Raw genomic sequence first — 19,438 nt, 5'->3', positions numbered from 1 at the left:
CCTACAATTTGATGTCCCCTGCTACACCTTGTTAAATACTCATCAGTCACTGATCTTAAATAAAAGCATGCATTATTGGAGTGTCACAAGTACACACAAGATACACACACGATCATTCACGACACATGTAACTCTAAGTGTGTATATTGTATTTCACGGCCGTGTTCAGAGCACATCTGTGACGGCATTAGTGCTGTTTCTATCCTTAAATCTGTAAAGGAAGTGGAAATACTTTAGGACTTCAGGACAAAAATGGCTTGTATACTTCCTCTACTTCAAAATCAGGACAAGATTTCTGATAGTTAATCTGTAAGTGGTTGTAGATGCAGGACTTTAATCCGGACACGGAATTATTTTCATGGATGCTATTAGTGAAAGTTGAGTCTGATTGGGAAGTCAAGGGAATTGGAAGATAACTCGTAGAGACGTGAACGTAACCGCAAGCCCCCTTTTTTGGCATATGGCTGCTCTGATGGAGAAACCCAGCTGCTGAGTTCACCGTCACATAATCAGCGTAAGCCGGCGAAGGCTCAGGGATGGGAAGATAACTCGCTGAAACATGGCTGTAGCAACTAGACTCCAGTGTTGAAAAATTTCTTTCGTGGATAAGATTAGTTGAATTCTCCAATGCTGTTCTAAAGTCAATATAGGAATCAGAAACTGGGAGATAACTGGTAGATACATGCCTGTAGCAATAAGTCTTTAAATTGGACACAGTGCTCCTTCTATAAAAAAGATCATCCTGGTCCAGTGTGTCCACTCTGAGACAGGACTTGGACAGTGGTGCACAGTCACAAGATGCACGGGTTGCAGAAGCAGACTCTAATTTTTCGTAACTTGAATCTAATCTTGGCTCAATGCTGCTTTCATAGAAAATAGAATCCACCAGAGCTTTTCCAAGGTTAGGAACTTCTGGACAACTAGAAGATACAGAGTGGCAGCAGTGTGATGTTTCCATGAAGGCATTCTGATAGCTGAGGTCAGTGGTCAGTTCTTCATTGAGGTCTTGAGCATTTGGTTCGGTGAATGTTTGCTCTGACGCTCGTAAAACTTGTTTACATACTTGTTCTTGACTTTTTTGCTGGCTGAAAGCCTGGAGTTTGCTGTCCAGAAGATGGTGGGGAACATGATGGCCTGTCAGTACTCCTCCCATGTAGATAGGCTCAAAGAGAGCAGGAGAGTCCCACAGTGGTAGTTTATGCTACAGGATAAAAAGAGAAAAAGAAAGAAAGAGAATTGGTGTTGATTTGGTGTCACTCATCAGTATTGTATGTCCATCAATCCATTTTCTGTAGCTCAAATCCTACACAGGGTCATGCGGAGCCCTGGAGTAAAGGTCATGTTGGACAGTGTCTCAGCCGATCACACACACACTCCACAACATTCACACACTACACAGACTATAGACATAAAAATCTGCCTATAATTCACATCTTGGACTTGGTAGGAAACCCGGAGAAGACCTCAGAAACACTGGAGGAACATGCAAACTCCAACCCCAAAGGTGCAAGGTAAATATACTAACCACTAAGACACCATGTCCCCTATGTCTTTGTGTAATAAATCTAATTACTTATCAATTACTGTGAAGGATTATAATATATGTAGGTTATATGTAAACTGCTTTGGAACAAAACCACACACTAAGGGCACACAAAGAGACAAAAAAGCTTCTATATAAGTGATCCATCTGAGATTGAGATGATCCAGATTCACCATCGAATGTCTAAATGATTAAACTACACAAACTGTACAATATCCCTCTGGTCTTATAGTTTAAATTGTTTAAATGTAGAATCTGTTGTTACCTGATGTGAAGAGACAGGAATCCAGGTGGACAGGCTGCTCTTTGATGGGTCAGGGACGACTGGACAGAGACACTGCTGAATCCTGAAAGGAAAAACAACACGGTCTTAATAAACCGAAGCACATTTGTTTTTTATCCTGTTTATATACATTTATTCTTTTGGTTTGAGATACAAATAAGAAAGTAAAGCAAATTCAAAGTTTAAAAAAAAATCTGTATCAACCTGAATATATCACCAAAAACAAATAAGGATGATAAAAATGCTTTAAAAAAAGTGTAATGGAATTAATTTAATGCATTAATGAAAGTTATTGATTTACCTTTCAGCCTGGCTGAGAAAAATAACTACAACCAACAAACTCCCTACGCTGCACAACACTATGGCCATCACCGGTATGTGAACACGACCTGTACGAACAGAACAGAACACACACACACACACACACACACACACACACACACACACACACACACACACACACACACACACACACACCATTAAACAATGGAGCTATGCAATGTTTAAAGACAGGTGAAAGTTATTGTATATTCATTTGACTGAAATCACAACTTGCCTACAGTCACAGTGACCCATGAGCTCTCAGCGCCCCCTGTCAGCGTGTAAGCCTTCACACACACCGCGTACTGACCAGGAGACAGACCATTTAAAGAAAACTGCATTGTGTTGCCATTTAGCACTCGAGCTGCAAAGCAATAAAGGAAGACGTAACTCTCATATATATTAATTTAGACTGAATGAATATTACAGCTGACAATCGAAACAGTTTTCTGCTTAAATCCACTAAAATGAATCTCAAAACAAGTTACAGTCTTTTGGAATTCTGTCTAAAAATGTATTTTTTTAATGAATATTTAAAATCAACATTGTGAAATTCACATCTAAATTGTGCTAACAGTCTGTGAAGTTCATCGTAAGATAATATAGAATGTTGTACATACAAATACAAAGGAAAGTACTTACATTTCACTTTGCCATTGTACTTATAAATGACTGTGTAGTTTTGGATAAATCCACGCAGTTTCTCCAGTGGAACAGGCTTCCACTTCAGAGTCACATCAGTGCTTGTTGTCTGTAAAACTTCCAGCTTTGGTCCAGCAGAGGGCGCTGAGAAACACAGTACAATTCAAAATTCAAGATTTAAGATTTTAATTTGTCACATACACAATTATATAGGGCATATATAACCAGCAGTGAAATGTGAGGGACACGGACATTGAACGTATTAGAAAAAAACAACAATGAAAGAATGAGATAAAAGTAAACAATGTATGTATAATGTATGTATACTGTAGAATGAAAAATAATGTGCATGAAAGTAAACTGTAGTTATAAATATAAGATACACAGGGATGTATGGAATAAAAACACTGTCAATAATAATCGTATGTAATTCAAAGCATTTATGTGTAAATTTTAATTTTGCGGAGTAGGATCCCAAAATCTACGGCCACGACAGTTTACAGATACGAGATTTTGTGTGTTTGTTCAAATACAACTCCAAAATGTACGACTATGACAGTTTACACACACAACGCTTGTTTTCACAACACCTCTTTTTCACACACGAAAACGGTCTGCGAAACAACTGTCAAAAATACGTCATCACGTTCACAGGCATTAGTATCCGAGGGAAGAAGAATCGATTACACGAAGTGCGCATGCGTCCCGCCTTCTTTTAAACCACTGCCGCCAAAATGGCGGATCAGCAGCCAAGCGCTCACTCATCGTCAGTGTTGTATAAAGTACTAGAAAGCAATACTTGAGTAAAAGTACAAGTATGATACTAGAAAAAGACTTTGGTAGAAGTGAAAGTCACCTTTTAGAATATTACTCAAGTAAAAGTCTTAAAGTATCTGATCTTTACTGTACTTAAGTATCAAAAGTCATTTTCTGATATTTAATGTACTTAAGTGTTTGAAGTAAAAGTAAAAAGTAAAAATTCAGTGATTTTCGGTTGGCATAAGATCAGGGCCGGTTCTAGAGTTTCATCTGTAAGGGTTTTAGCCCTCAGTGAGAATTTAAAACAAGAAGAGTTTTATATTATATATTATATGACTACATAGTAAGCCAAAAGTTATGGTATTATTAAATGGCAAAAGTGGACACCAAAATTTTATGCATGATGTAATGATGCCAGTCTTGAATCAGATCAGTTCATGTATGTGTGCATTCTCTACAAACAGTGTGTCCGATGAATGCAGTCATTAATAAACTAATATTCACAAAGACCAAATCAATAAATGTTATTTTTACTTAGTATTGTATGGATTGTTTGCGCTAATAGTGACATTTCACTGCTTTTGGTTGCTGTATTTGCAGCTTTCCGATTAACGTTATACATTAACGTCTCCAGCTCTGACTGCGCGTGCACGCTGCGCGTACCTGTACCCGTACAGCGTGCGGAGCTGCGTAATACAATCTAGGAGCAGTGATTCACCAAACCTCCCTTATTGCAGTCACACACATTTCTTCTGATTTTATTTTGTAGTAACGAAGATGCTTAGTGGAAATATAACGGAGTAAAAGTATACATTTTATCTAGGAAATGTAATGGAGTAAAAGTGAAAGTTGACATAAATTTAAATAGCGAAGTAAAGTACAGATACGTGACATTTCTACTTAAGTACAGTAACAAAGTATTTTTCCTCCGTTACATTACAACACTGCTCATCGTCTCAGGTAAGTTGGTTTTCCCTTCCAAATTCGGACATGTTTAAGGGTTAGTTATCACTAATAACAGAGAGGAGTAATATTACAGAGATAGGTTAACTATAGTAAGTAAGATTAGCTCTCAGAGTAAGGTTACATTAGGTGCTTAAAGAATACAGCTGTTTAGGAGGTCATCACTGCAGTCTGTAGCGTGATGAGATAGGCCTACATAAAAGAATTAGCAATTTTAAGTGTTAACTTACTAACAGCTGTGTACATGCACTGGAATACACAGGTCATGCAATATAAGTGTTCACTGCTTAAGTGTTAGTCATATTTTATTGTTTATCAGGTTCCATTAGGTGACATCTTGCACTCAGCCCAGAATCTGGTGTCGATGCTGACCAACACCTTAAGTGTTGGACAACAGAAAATGGGGAACCAGTCCAATATCAGTGGACAGTCAGCACAAGAAAGAATGTCCAAGTCAAATGAGCAGTCAGTGCAGCAGGAAATGGCTAGGTGTGAGGTGTGTGTCTTTTATGTAGGCCTATCTCATCACCCTACAGACTGCAGTGATGTGCCTCCTAAGCACCTAATGTAACCTTACTCTGATAGCTAATCTTACTTACTATAGTTAACCTATAGCCTATCTGTAATATTACTCCTCTCTGTTATTAGTGATAACTAACCATTAAACATGTCCGAATTTGGAAGGAAAAACCAACTTACCTGAGACGATGAGTGAGCGCTTGGCTGCTGATCCGCCATTTCGGCGCCAGTGGTTTAAAAGAGGGCGGGGCCCATGCGCACTTCGTGGAATCGATTCATCTTCCCTCGGATAGTAATGCCTGTGAACGTGATGACGTATTTTTGACAGTTGTTTCGCAGACCGTTTTCATGTGTGAAAAAGAGGTGTTGTGAAAACAAGCGTTGTGTGTGTAAACTGTCATAGTCGTACATTTTGGAGTTGTATTTGAACAAACACACAAAATCTCGTATCTGTAAACTGTCGTGGCCGTAGATTTTGGGATCCAACTCCGCAAAATTAAAATTTACACACAAATGCTTTGAATTACGTATGATTATTATTGACAGTGTTTTTATTCCATAGGGATGTACAAGGCAATGTGCATATGTGCGTTATACTGTAGTCTTAAATATTAAGATGTGCAAGAGGCAAATGTGCAGACAGGTTGACACTTTCAGTATGTCGATGTGAGGTAGTGAATGATGATGAATATCTTACTGATAAAGTGAATATAAGTGGAAACATGAAGATGTTAAGAGGCTGGTTTCGTGTTTAGGAGCCTGATGGCCTGGGGGAAGAAACTCCTCCTACTGTAAGTCTCTCGGTTTTTGCCCTCAGTACAATTAACGTCTGCTATTTGGTTTTGCTGGTTCTGCTTTTTGCCATGTTAGACTAGATTATATGTTTGTTTGTTTTTTTATTTGGTGGTTTATTTGTCTGTTTTTTGTTTTGTTTTAACAAGAAATTGAAACAGAAAAGACAGATTCAGAAAAAAAAAAACAGACTCAGATTACTGATCGGAAGGTTGTGAGTTCGATTCCAAGGTCCAAAAAGTTGTACTGGGCCCCTGAGCAAGGCCCTTAACCATCAATTTTAGAGTTGTTTAAATTGAAATAAAAATGTAAGTCACACTGGATAAGGGTGTAAATGCCGTAAATGTAAATCAATAAATATCGGACCAGCTCCTTGAAATTAAAGACAATCATTCGGATTTGTCACTTTACTGCAAAATAATCTAATCTACTTTGCATAGAATTAGGAGCACGCAGCTCTGTGTCGCAGACTTATGTTCTGAGGCATATATGGATAATCTAAATATATATAATGTGCGATATAGAATAACACTAACCCAGATTGTTTTGAGTGGTTATGTTGCCCATCCTTATACAACATTATGGCTAAGACTGACATTTTGAGTAAAGAAGAATTTGAAGGTGTTTGAGGAGTCTGCGGATGTTAAGGAGTCTGTTGGCCCTGATGGGCTGGTGATAGAACAGTGGATAAAATTAGGCCGGACCATGTTACCCGGTTAGAGATTTTTTTTTTGCTTTAGATCTTCGTTATTCATTGTGCGGTCTGACATTTATTTTGTTTATCATTTCTGCTTCCTAGTGGACATGCTCGCTTTATGTACAAACAAGGATCAGCCATAACATTAAGTCCACCTGCCTCATATTGTATAGTTGCCAAAACAACTCTGTGTTACACTTTGTGATCTATAAAAACCAACATTAACCTTTTTCAACAATCTAAACTTTTCTGTAGGAAAACCAGAAATCAGACCAGACTACACGTTGCTTCCCATACGCATGAACGAGTCTTAGGAGCCCATGACTCTGTTACTAGTAAACCAGTTCTAATTGTTTACTGGTAAACTGCATCCTGGAAAAGCCCACAAGATCTGCTGTGCAAAACATGGACCTTAATCCTGGCCCAATACAAACAACGGTGTGGAAAAAATGTTATCATAATTTTTTATAAAATAGTCAGTTTTGTTCATTTTTAGGACCGCTTCTCTGGCATTACTAGGGAAGTATTAGTATTACTTCTGTCTTAGCCCTGATACTAACTACAGTAAACTAACATTAGGCCTGTGGAGTCATATGAGTCACATGATGAAACACTTCAATGTAGCAATATATTTACGCCAAGGAATCCGGAAATTGCTTCATAAAAATTATAATAATAAAAATCATAAAAACATGCATTTTTTTCATGTTTCCTAAATGTCAGTGATGTTGTATAGACTGTGAGATCGATCATGATGAGTCACAAATGATATAGTGGTTTCAACCCTTATTTTTTCACCTTTCACTCTCAAAGAAATAACGTCCTATTTCTTAAACTCATATATCCTGTCTTGTGTAAGTGCTGTGCATGTCTATACAAACCTCCTTGTCTGGTAAAGGCGACGGCAAATCTTGCAGCCCCGGCTGTGTTCTTACGAAGCACGCGAACAGAAACGTTATACGGAACCTCAGGTTGAATTCCTTCTAAAAACACATGTATACAAGCAAATAACATTCATGTTTTTTTTTTCAACTTAATAAAGACAATTCAGAATGAAATGTATACCGCAAAGAAAATACACACCTGTAATAATAAAGCTTGTCTCAAAACCATTCAGGATTTTCCAGCGCAAACCAACCGCTGAGGTCTCTGGTATCGGGAACCACTCAACCACATAGCTGGACTCTGATTGGTTCACCAGCGCTTTCCATTCCACCTTCAGCTGGAAGTCATCCAAAGCATTGACGCTGATGCTTTCAGGAGGTTGGAGCTCTACTTTGAAGATATTTATCATGCTTTATAAAAACAAACTTGATAAAAAACTTGGAAATGCATTCAGTGGTTCAATGATTCAAGGTAATTCTGTGCGACAAGCTTTATGAGTCACTGCTTAGCAATATCTCTATGGTGTAAATGGTTCAATAAAATGCTTTAATAATTACAGTAGTTCTTCAGTGTACAGTTATCTATCCTGCTCGCCAGGGACCAGGTGCTCATGTTGCTTACATAAACAATGCTTCCCAAATGTCAAGCACTGTGCTCTTTTATTACTTTGAAGGATTTGTTTGTGTTGGCATGTTTAAATGAAGCAAAAGTATTGAAAGTTACTCTGAATCGGATATGTCGGAAAGAGCCTGTATGAATAGAAATAAAAGACGATATGCTCGGATGAGCAGAATCATTCCTCTAGTAATACAAGTATTGTGATTATGATCATGATTACATTTATTATCATCCTAATAATCTTCAGTATTTTGTCTAAAAATGCCAAAATACCTTTTAGAGGTTGTCTGCAGGCATCATCAATAAAATGTTGTAGTTTTTAAGACAGTTTAATGCAAATGTAATTAAATTTGTAAATGTAATTTGAGCCTTAATTTCCTTAGAAAATATCTTTTTAAAAAAATCTTAAAACAGTCACGATTAACATTTTTTTTCTTATTTCAAAAGCAAGAACAAACACAAAACCTACATCTATAGACAGCACCACATTTCATTACACAGCAGTAAGATCACATTTTACTGTTTTAATAATTGCCTGACTTCCATTGATACAGAGTTTAAAGTTTCCATTTGAAGATACTAGTCATAGCAAGCGTAAGTGTTTGCTCTTCTCCAGCCAATTTACATTAAATTTACTTTTCCTCATGTCACCTGTGCTTGCACACATAATTTTAGCTCAACTGCACGTGTCTGAGCCACCCAGAATAATGCACGTGTCTGAGCCACCCAGAATAATGCACGTACAGCGTGACGCTGCTTGTTTGTTTGCTTTTTACATAATTGACACAAAAGAAAGACTGAAGCATAAAATGTAAGGCCGCAATTTCAAATAGACAATTTTCTAAAATTGAACTTCAAATTATTCGAAATCGAATATTCATTTTTAGACTTTTTAAGGACTCACAGCCTTCCTACCTCCCAGCAGACAATAACATTTATGTTAACATTTACCTTAACACTGATATAAAGAGAGCATGCCTATTACTCACCTGTGTCCTTGTCTCCAGGTATGTATATGTGAGCCGATGGTGACGTCCCAGCCGAGTTAGACGCAGTCAAGTTGCAGTTACAGGCGTGAGCAGTGACAGAAAGGACACAAGATGTGCTGTACGAATCCAGATGACCGCAGTCCCAGTAGGATGAGTCAGGCTCATTCTGGCACGATGCAGCATAGCGCAGGATTACACCATTAGCGTTTGGCCACTGGAGGGGCTGAACAGAAGAGAAGTAATCAATACATGGTCAACTCGAGTTTTTTTTTAAGTTCTGATTTTTTACACAGCTCACATTGCCCAGCACCACGTTTGCTGAAACTAAAAGGTCTAATTTGTGGGTAGATTCAGCTACACTGACAACTGCCTGGAAAAAACAACAACAACTTGAAACTCAATTAACAAATAAACAGAGGAGTTTACTGTACAGTCTTGTTTAACTAATCAATACAAATCATTAGATTAGTTCAGTTTATATGTAACACACACACACACACACACACACACACACACACACACACACACACAGCTGTATATTATCGCACTACTGAAACTAATTCCTGCTGTAACATAAATGAAAAACTGGCAGAAATAATGGTATATTAATGGATTCTTTATATTTCATTATTATTCTTTTAAGTTTCCAGATAAAGGACGGGACACGTAAGGAGACAGAGTGAAATATAGGTGAATGTGTGAGTGTTCGGTGATGATATAAATAATAAAAATGATCTTACTTTGAATGAAACTATAAACAGTTTATAAACTATAAACTTATTTTTTTTGCCAAATAAGCTGTGGTATCACAGCACAACATACTGGACCATGCTGATACATGTCATAGATTGTTTTGTGTAATAGCAGTTTGTTCTTTGTGTTATTCTTTACATAGTAACCTATTCTTTATGAATATGCCATATGTATATATTTAGCACAGGTTTATTATTCATATCTATTCATTCAAATTTTAGTTTTGATCTATCAGCGTAAAATTCTCAAAGCCAATCAAACCGAATTCAATTCTAATTATATAATTATTCTTTTACTGAATGTGTGTTTTTAAATTATTATTATTTTTTTTTAGAAAACACTCTGAATAAGGATCTATGCAGAAAAACAGGAAAGAAGACAATAAAAGAGGAAGGGATGTGGTCACTGTATTATGAAACAAACCACAGTGTAGAAATGAATTAAAAGAAATAAAAGCACTTATAAAGAAAGGATAAGAGCAAACATTATTATAAACATTATGCTTATCATATCTGCTACAATCCCTATTGATACTTAAAGTTAGTCATAAACAAACAAACAAACAAACAAATAAGTAATAAAAAAACAACACACTGATGCAGAAAGCATAGGAGTTAACATTCATTTATACGATATCCTAATCAAATCTACCGATTATTTCTACTGATATAGAAACCTAGTCGTCTTTTTTTTTTTTAAATAAAAAAAAATTAATCCCTGTTAATCTTTGTTCAGTTTGTTACATTCCTACAATCTTCATGTGACCAGGCCATGACTCTGAAACCAAGAAACTGTTATTTTGTTTTTTTTGCAGAAATGACGATAATGCAGTTTCTGCACCCCACATAAACTGTTACACAACGTGGGGCCTTGTTTCCTGATGTGACTGAGCATTTATAATAATGCCAATTATCAACACAGATTAATGAAATACAACTCTGCACCCGGCCTCATTAAAACACTTATTATATGAGAATGGAGGTGTTATTATTCATGGGAGGCCCTAAAGAGATGAGGCAACTGCACAGGTAATTACGCCTATATAAAATAATCAGCTATCTTATTTACAGTGCTCATTATATTGGGTAACAAGAGGGGAAGGTTTGATTTGATAACAAAGAAAATATTCGCAGCTCTGTGGTTGTCTTTGAGTGCTACAGTTACAAAGTGTTTTTAAGGCATGAATTGTCTACGATTTGTGTACGAGTGCTTCATCATTTTCAAAACATTCACAACTCATTATGCTTGAACTGCATGTCACTCATTCATTGCTTCATCAAGCTATAACATGCCAAAGTGGTTTGGAGTGACGGAAGTGGTTCACAAAGTTTCCACAAACCATCAACATGCTCAGGAAGTCAAAAATAACACTTGAAAAAAAAAAAAAGCCTGCGTTGCATTTTCGATGCCATTTGAAGAAATTCATTCCCCACATACGATCACACCTAGATTATATGTGATTACACATAGATTATATATGAGTACATATAGATTACATACTGTACGAGTACATATAGGTTACATACAATTACACCTAGATTACATACGATCAAAACTAGATTACATACGATCACACCTAGATTATGTCTAGATTACACCTAGATTTTATACAATTACCCACAGATTAAATATGTTTACACAAAGATTACATACGAGTGCATATAGGTTACATACAATTACACACAGATTACATACAATCACACCTAGATTACATATGATTACACCTAGTTTACATATGATTACACATAGATTACATACTTTTACCCCTATCTTACACCTAGATTACACCAGTATTACATAGTATTTCTACATAGATTAAATACGTGTACACTTAGATTACACCTAGATTATGTCTAGATTATATATAATTACACACAGATCAAATATGTTTACACCTAGATTACATACGGTTACACCTAGATTACACCTAGATTACACCTAGATTAAACCTAGATTACACCTAGATTAAACCTAGACTACACCTAGATTTTAAACCTTTTTTTAATCATGTTAACACTCACATCTGTGTTGGTTTAATGAACAACAAATTCCCAAGGTGTACAAACTTCATATATTTCTATCCAAAATTTTATTAGGAATTTCTGCAGTTATCTAATTAGCCATTCAAAAACAAAACACCCTGTAAGCAGAAGATCAGCAGGCTGAAAGTCCTTACGAATGAGAACGATCAGAGGAGAATGAGCAGACTAGTCTGAGCTGACAGGAAGAATTACTCGTTTACAATCGTAATGAGCAGAAAAGCCTCTCAGAACACACAACATGACAATCACTGAGGTGGATGAGCTACGCTGTCATGAACACAGGATAACCAAATTGGATTGACGAAGAATAGAAAAAGGACAGATTCTTGTTTAGTCTGGACTTTCTTTTCCACTCACAGAATTCAAACCATTCTGTGTAAACTTTAGAGACTGTTGTATGTAAATATTCCATGAGATCAGCAGTTTCAAAAATAATCAAACCAACCCATCTACCACAAAAACAAGTCACAAAGATGTCATTCTGATATTTGATTCAAATAACCCGAAGCTTTTGACTTGTATCTGAACGTATTATTCTGCTGCCACATGGGTAACTGCATGAATTTGATATTTTACTAATATCAAGCATAAAGTTTGAGATTGTCAGGAAATTGTTATCGGTGGATTTTGTTTAAGAAATAAAGGTTGGGGAAAAAAAAAGACCTGCTAGTTGCGAGACATCTTCGATCTAGAAAAAACATATCGTCAAAATCTATATGTTCCTTTATTTTTATTTGTTATATAATTTGCATCTGTACAGATTACACACTATTTGAAACTCTTTTATGTTCGTCGTACAGTTCTGCATATCTGCTATGACAGAACCAAGTGCATTAATATAATTATTAAATCTGTGCAGTGATTATAATATGAGATTACCTTCCACAGCAAGGTGACACGTCTCTTTCCGCTCCTGTCTACCTGCTGGATGTGTCTCCAAAGCTCTGGGGCAGCCACTGGTGCTGAGAGATCCAGACAAACACACGGCTTATCGGTATCTCTCTTTAATCCACACCGCACACCTGACTTGATCTCTGTATCACTCTATCTGTTCCTCACCTGTCTCTGCTGTGATGGCCTCTGCAAATCCACTCCAGGAGCTCCAGTGATGCTGCGCTCTCAAGTCCTGAGCGCGAACCCTGACCAAGTGCTTCGTTCCTGGATATAAGCCACACATGTTCGTCCACCAGTCATGAAGAAAAGCAGTCACTTTGGAGACATGGGCCTGAAATGAACAGCATAGTTTAGGACTCTTATAAACACTCTTGTTTGATGTTTCCTTTTTTTGTATATAAGTAGGAGGCATTGAATAGATAAAGAAACAGCAATGAGGGAGTTTTACCTATGTCAATATATTCATCACGATTGAGTATGTGCTCGTTTTTTGGTCCGTGACTTATGGGATAAATGTTTTAATTCATCTCTAAGTTGATAAGCAATAAATATTATTTGATGGTTTGACTCGGGTGAGAATTAAAACGGAATAACTCCAGCCTTTTTCAGAAGAAGCCTTTGTTTGTCCCATTTACTGTATATTACAGGATAGTGAAATGTTTTACTTTGCATATCCCAGCTTGTTCGGTGTCAGAGTAGAAGGACAGTCAGGATACAGTGCCAGCGAGGAAGAGAAATGTATTGGAAAGGGTTTTGTTCAGTGCAGCTTGGCAGAGCATGGGCTTGACCCCCCACCCTTCTGATATCTAGATTCTGAATATTATATGTTGTGTGGTAACTGTTTTCTATCAAACTGCAAACCAACCAAAAACATTTTCACAAACCCTCTTATGCAGCTATATCCAACAATTACACAAGTGATATGATAAAGCTTCAATTCTACAACCCTACTTTAGTAGCTTGGACTTTAAAATGTTAGTTGTACTGTAACGTTTCTGAAAGAGAACTGCACATATCAGAGAAAGCTTGTGTTTTTGTATTTCCTCCACACTGCAAGGACCATAAGCATTATATTACAGAACAGAAATGACGCAAACCAAGTGACATTTCGGCACATCAGTTACACAACACGGTTGCTGAGATTGTTGCTGATAACATCAGTTACACAACACGGATGCTGAGACGTTCTTTAAATGCTGCTCTTTCAAAAATAAGTTAGGGGCTAATACTACAAACACACACATCCATATTCATAGTGTAGAATTTATGAGAGAGATTACAAGCAAAAGTTTTTTTTGTTCGACGTAGAAACGACTGAGGAAATGTTCTGAACTATATAGTGCACATTATTTCACCCTGATAGAAACATGACTGTGGAATTGGCAGGTTTCTGTGATGTAAAAAAAATAAAACCAAGATAAATTGGCAGACTGTTTTTACACTCTCAGTCTGAAATTGCACCATATAAAAATAAAGTAAAAAACAACTGTGCACACACCTAAACTAATACTTTGCTAAAACACCATGTAGTTCAGGGCCCCTTTAGAGCTACTGTATCAAGAAAGAGCCTGGACAATCATGCAAAAAACGTTTCTACACTGATGAAGGCTCTCAGGCTGACAAGCTTCTCAGAAGTGATATCCTTAGTGTAACCCAACATAGCTGTGGCGGGTCAACGTCCTTAGCCGGGCAAGGACATGGAGTGACCTCCTGAGCTGAGCATGGGGACAGAGCAATGTCCTTGGTGAAGGAGGAAAGTTGAGCAATGTCAAGCAGAGGGGCAGGGGGATGTCTTCAATAGGGCAGATAGACAGCTACAATCATGACAGATCTCCCGTCTTCTAAAAAACCTCCTAAAGGAGACGTGAACAACTTCAGGCCAAGACATGTGTTGATCCACAAATCTGCTGCATCCAAGCTTTCTATCATGTAACTTGTACAGATGCAAATGCAGAAGTAAAGATTTACCAAAATCGGGTAAACAAGGACCAGAACTAGAACAGAGGACGCTAGGCAAAAATATTTAACAGTAACCAGGACACAACAAGACACAAACACAACAATGCACAAAACTGGGTGCTGAAACAAAGCACATATATTTGTGCTCCTCAGGGTGAAATGAAACACAGGTGATGAGCTGGGGCAGATGGGTGTAAGTCATAGTTCTGTACCCTTTTAAAGCGATCATGTCACACTTCCTGATTTGATTACACCGCTCAGTCTATCAGTGTTGCATATCTTGACTTGCCAATATTTTCCAATTCTTTCTTAAAAAAAACACGTTTTTGTCGATCTATCAAATGTTGTGTGTCTCCTCTAAACAACCCTCTTCAGGTCACCCCACAAGTTTTGTGTAAGATCCAGGTCTAGTAAAGCTCTGGTAAAACTTTGGGTTAAACCATTAATCAGTAAGCATTGTGTGTTCAAGTGTTTTTTTTTTCTTTCGTTTTTTTTTAAAAGCATTGTCAAGGTGCTATTTAAAAACTCAGTCAACATTAAAGATGTGAAAGGTTTTTGCAAGGAAACAGGAATTCCCAGAAATTCAACTGAACTCTGAAAATATACGTAACTAGTGATATTATTTTCAAGTTCTTGTTCATTTTTCCTACTGAACCAATGCGGTGTTCTTACCTGCTGAGGAGTGTGGTATTCTATCTGTAAAACACGAAGGTTCCTCTCAGAGTGGACATATTCAGATCGTGGCTCTTTCCACTCCAGCTTTAGACAAGTGCCATTTTCTGGCAGTGTAGTAAGGGCTGTGATTTGCGGTGTGTACATCTTAACTGTGCAAAATTAAAGATAAGAGATGGAACAAAATGACTTTTGTAAAATTCTCAATTAAATCACATCTCTTATTGTAGCATCAAATACTGTGGATAATCTGCAAACGATTGCATCATAGTAGGAAAGAATGACACGACATGACACTCATGACACTTAAAATTGAAAGATTCATCTAAGATAAGATTAATCTGCATTCGTGTAGGCAGGTGTGATGCTGATTGTGACGCTAACATTAATGATGTGTCAGACATGGTGGGTAGAATACCAGGTGATGAGTAAAAGTGCAGACAAAAGACAGAAAGTGACAAAAACATAAAATCAAAGATAAAATCAAAGTTCAGGAAATCATCAATGTCTGTAAGAACGCGCCTTAATACCTTGATTAATCCCATTAAAGCAGAGAGTTGGTAAACTGGTGGATAGGGAGGAAGTCAACATCAGCACATCCACACAGAAGCAATGAGACACCGATCCAATTTCCACAGAGCATTTGGTGGACGTGGTATTACAGGAGTCCTTAGAAATGATTTTGTTCATACAGTTGTACCTGAAACAAAAAAACGGCTATTTAAAAATGTTAGTCATTTATACACTCTACATTTCTGCAGGAAACGAATAAAAGTATCTTCCTTTCATTAAACCACAGTGTGTAATACTTCATTCTGATTGGTCAGAAGGTGCATCATTATTTTTTTAACCCAGGACATTTGATAGATAGATAGATAGATAGATAGATAGATAGATAGATAGATAGATAGATAGATAGATAGATAGATAGATAGTGCATTTACAGTTTTTACAGTAACAATTTATTAATGTTTTAAACTATATGGTGATACTTTCTGTGAAGTTATGTTTATTCAGCTTTTATGGAAGGAGTCTCCGGTGTCACAGATAAAGATGTAAGTTTAAGATTCCCCAGACTCAGGACTGAAGGTATTAAGGTTTTATGATAATATGACTAGCTAATTTTTTTCCTTATCTCCAAAAAAGCAAAAAAGAGGAACACTAGTGAGGGAACAGCTGTTTACTGTGATAATGCTAGTGCCTTGTTTCTCAGACGCCCTGAAAACAAAGTATCAATGAATAAATTATCATGAGTTCATTATTAGCGAATAGAATATTGTAATATAAATTGTCAGGATGTCAGAGGAATAAAACACTGCAGCACATACATGGAAAATAGCATATGAACAAATCCACTACATTATAGGATGCATGATATCACAATTTCATTAATTATTTTCATATAACAACATGTGCCAAGGATAAGATGTGATTCTTAATTTATGTTCAAGATGTGATCCTGGGTTGCATTAAAATATCATGAAATAGAGTTCATTTTTAATGAAGATCAAATTCAATTTGATGAACCGTAAACAAGCTTCTTTGTGGTATAAAGGTTCTTATCAATGTCAAGACTCTGGTTCAACCTGATCACGCCATGTTTTTGTTTTGTTGCAGAATGCTGCTGAACCAGATTTGTGACTATTCCAAAGCCTTCTTCTAAATAATGTGTGCCAAAATCTGGTACCAAATCACACCAGTCATGTTGATACACTGAAACTGACTTTTGTATCATGTATAAATGTAAACCTGAATAAATCTGTCATGCACTTTTTACAAAATTGTAAAATGAAATTATAGAATTTCATAGATGTGGGGAACTTGGATTCTTACGTGGTAACCAGCATCATGTAACTGTTGTTCTCTGAACTGGGGGCAGTCCAATAACAGGTGATGTTTGCATGCTCCAGTAATTCACAGCCTATTATTCTAGGCTCGGGAGAGGACACTGGCAAAGAATAAACAAACAAACAAACAAACAAACAAACAAATAAATATATATAAATAAATATCTATAATAAATAAATACATTTATTACACACACACACACACACACACACACACACACACACACACACATATATATATATATATATATATATATATATATATATATATATATATATATATATATATATATATATATATATATATATATACATATATGCATATATATATGCATATATGTCAAAACAAATATATTTATACAAATGAAGGCCTTGGAGCTACGTATCTTCTGTAGCTTCTGTGATTTTAATATATGAAGCCATAAAGTTTTCAAAAATCTATGTCTATATATTGTGTACACAGATTATTTTTTGTTTACTCATTTCTACTACTGACATGACAAGTCATTGCTTCTTGAAGCAGTCTCTTAGAAACGTAGTTCCTCAAATGTTCTTTGAATAGTTTTTTAGGTTTGTTTTGTAAGAAAGGGAAGCACTGTTCCTGATTATCCCCCTTTTCCCCCCCACCACAAAGCTCCATCCATAAAATGTTTGTATCCAAAGATCCAGAAAGGATAAATAGTTTTTATAACTAGGGGATAATAATCTGAATTAAACCATTTTTTTAAAGAATTTAGGAGTGATTTTATGAATTAAGGAGTGGATGTTGGATCTCAGTATCAATATCAAACTTTCACTTTGACATTCTTACAAAAAGATTCAACCTTGCATCCTGAAAGCTTTTCTCGGTTGTTTCTCGAGGACTATTAAAGATAATAATAATAATAATAATAATAATAATAATAATAATAATAATAATAATAAAATTAATAATAAACCTGTACAACAACAAGGGATTTCTGTTTATTATAAATCTGGAGCTGTTCATCATCTAAAGCACCCCAGAAGTACACTTTGTTTCCTAAGCATGCACATAAGGTCTGTGTGATGTGTTATTAAGCAGCTCTATTTGTGTGAATGCTGTGCAGTTTCTTACCTGTCAACAAAAGCATAGAGATCCTGCAAATCCAGGACAAAAGTATAGCGCAGGTGTTGTTGTTCCTCTCCATTCCAAGTGTAGGTGTTGTTTGCTCCCTCTTTTTCATGTGCTGCCAAAACAGAATGAAAGAACAAATAAATGTCGTGTGATGTTACACAACTTTCTGTCATGGATCAAAATAAAACTCAAATCTTGGTCTTCACACTTAAAACCCACACATAGCAATTCATCCAATAGTTTTCTTGTCACTTTTGCAGAAGTTTGTCCCTGAAAAGCATGAGTCAAACAGAATAGTCCTAAAAAATAAAGAAAATAAATAAATAATAGTAATTGTGTCCTCAAAAAAAAATCTTTCAGGTTACAGAAAGCAGGCTGGAGAGGAAAGTGTAGGTGAAAGTCTTCTGCCCACACGATGCTGCTGTTTCTCGTCCAGAAGACTAATTTCTCTGAAGTTTTCAACGCCTGCTCACACTTGTCCTTGTCCTGCGTCATTTACTCGTCTGTAATCGGTATATTAATCACGTCTGCCATTTGCATATCAAAACAATACCTGAGAAAGAGAAGGAGTTTCAGAATAAACAGAATATTACCATTTTAATTGATAACTTTATTATGAGCTCGAAATCTTTAGTGCTTATGAAGATTTATGCAGTATGTTCTTATGTGTAATCTTTACATTCCGTCAAGAGAGAGAGAGAGAGAGAGAGAGAGAGAGAGAGAGAGAGAGAGAGAGAGAGAGAGAGAGAGAGTGCGTGAGAGTAGTGTATGTTTGCATACTGATCCGTGATTGGTCCGCGAGCAGATCAAGGCTGCCAGCTCCTGATCATAGTTGCCAGGTCCACAGTTTTTTAACCGCGGAAGCCGATTATGACGATTGTGATTACGAGAAGATTGTCGAAATCTTGAGATGGGTTTTAACAGGAAACATGGCAAGCACTTCAAACACACGACACTGTTTCCCATCCCACTGTTATTATCTTAAAGAAAAGTTACTTCTAAGAAAAGAGAAGTGAGGATCATCAACTTCCTCTGCTGTTGGCAACACTAACGTGGTGCTGGGACGCAATGCCATCCCCTATATATATATAAATATGGAGAACTCTGGAATATATACCACATATATAGAATAATATATAAATGATATACAGTTATATAATTGTA

At 36.5% G+C, this 19,438-nt stretch overlaps 1 protein-coding gene and 1 long non-coding RNA gene across 7 annotated transcripts in view; one reads left to right on the top strand and one right to left on the bottom strand.

Annotated features, from left to right (window-relative positions):
• Positions 1–19,011, bottom strand: part of LOC113645085 (interleukin-31 receptor subunit alpha) — a 19,508-nt gene extending 497 nt beyond the window's left edge. The window contains exons 1-16 of one of the 6 annotated variants that reach the window (XM_047806662.1): positions 18,640–18,992; positions 18,494–18,544; positions 18,275–18,386; positions 17,165–17,279; positions 15,862–16,031; positions 15,332–15,483; positions 12,866–13,031; positions 12,686–12,768; positions 9,012–9,234; positions 7,603–7,794; positions 7,401–7,502; positions 2,790–2,933; positions 2,383–2,511; positions 2,128–2,215; positions 1,809–1,890; positions 1–1,201 (exon numbers count right to left, since the gene is read on the bottom strand). The exon at positions 1–1,201 is cut by the window's left edge and continues 497 nt beyond it. In XM_047806662.1, coding sequence (XP_047662618.1) covers positions 242–1,201; positions 1,809–1,890; positions 2,128–2,215; positions 2,383–2,511; positions 2,790–2,933; positions 7,401–7,502; positions 7,603–7,794; positions 9,012–9,234; positions 12,686–12,768; positions 12,866–13,031; positions 15,332–15,483; positions 15,862–16,031; positions 17,165–17,279; positions 18,275–18,383 — 2,715 coding nt within the window. In that variant the 5' untranslated portion in view covers positions 18,384–18,386; positions 18,494–18,544; positions 18,640–18,992 and the 3' untranslated portion in view covers positions 1–241. Of the gene's footprint in view, positions 1,202–1,808; positions 1,891–2,127; positions 2,216–2,382; positions 2,512–2,789; positions 2,934–7,400; positions 7,503–7,602; positions 7,795–9,011; positions 9,235–12,685; positions 12,769–12,865; positions 13,032–15,331; positions 15,484–15,861; positions 16,032–17,164; positions 17,280–18,274; positions 18,387–18,493 lie in introns of all 6 variants that reach the window. The other 5 variants (XM_047806661.1, XM_047806658.1, XM_047806660.1 and 2 more) reach the window with 5 other exon arrangements.
• LOC113645086 lies at positions 7,648–13,314 on the top strand. The gene is made up of 4 exons (XR_007139147.1): positions 7,648–7,782; positions 9,030–9,249; positions 9,655–10,792; positions 12,695–13,314. It is a non-coding gene; the product is annotated as an uncharacterized LOC113645086 (long non-coding RNA).
• Positions 19,012–19,438: the final 427 nt, after the last annotated feature.

This window comes from Tachysurus fulvidraco, chromosome 22 (assembly GCF_022655615.1).
Source record: "Tachysurus fulvidraco isolate hzauxx_2018 chromosome 22, HZAU_PFXX_2.0, whole genome shotgun sequence".
In the NCBI taxonomy this organism is placed as follows: Eukaryota; Metazoa; Chordata; class Actinopteri; order Siluriformes; family Bagridae; genus Tachysurus; species Tachysurus fulvidraco.
This window is presented reverse-complemented; position numbering and strand designations above follow the sequence as displayed.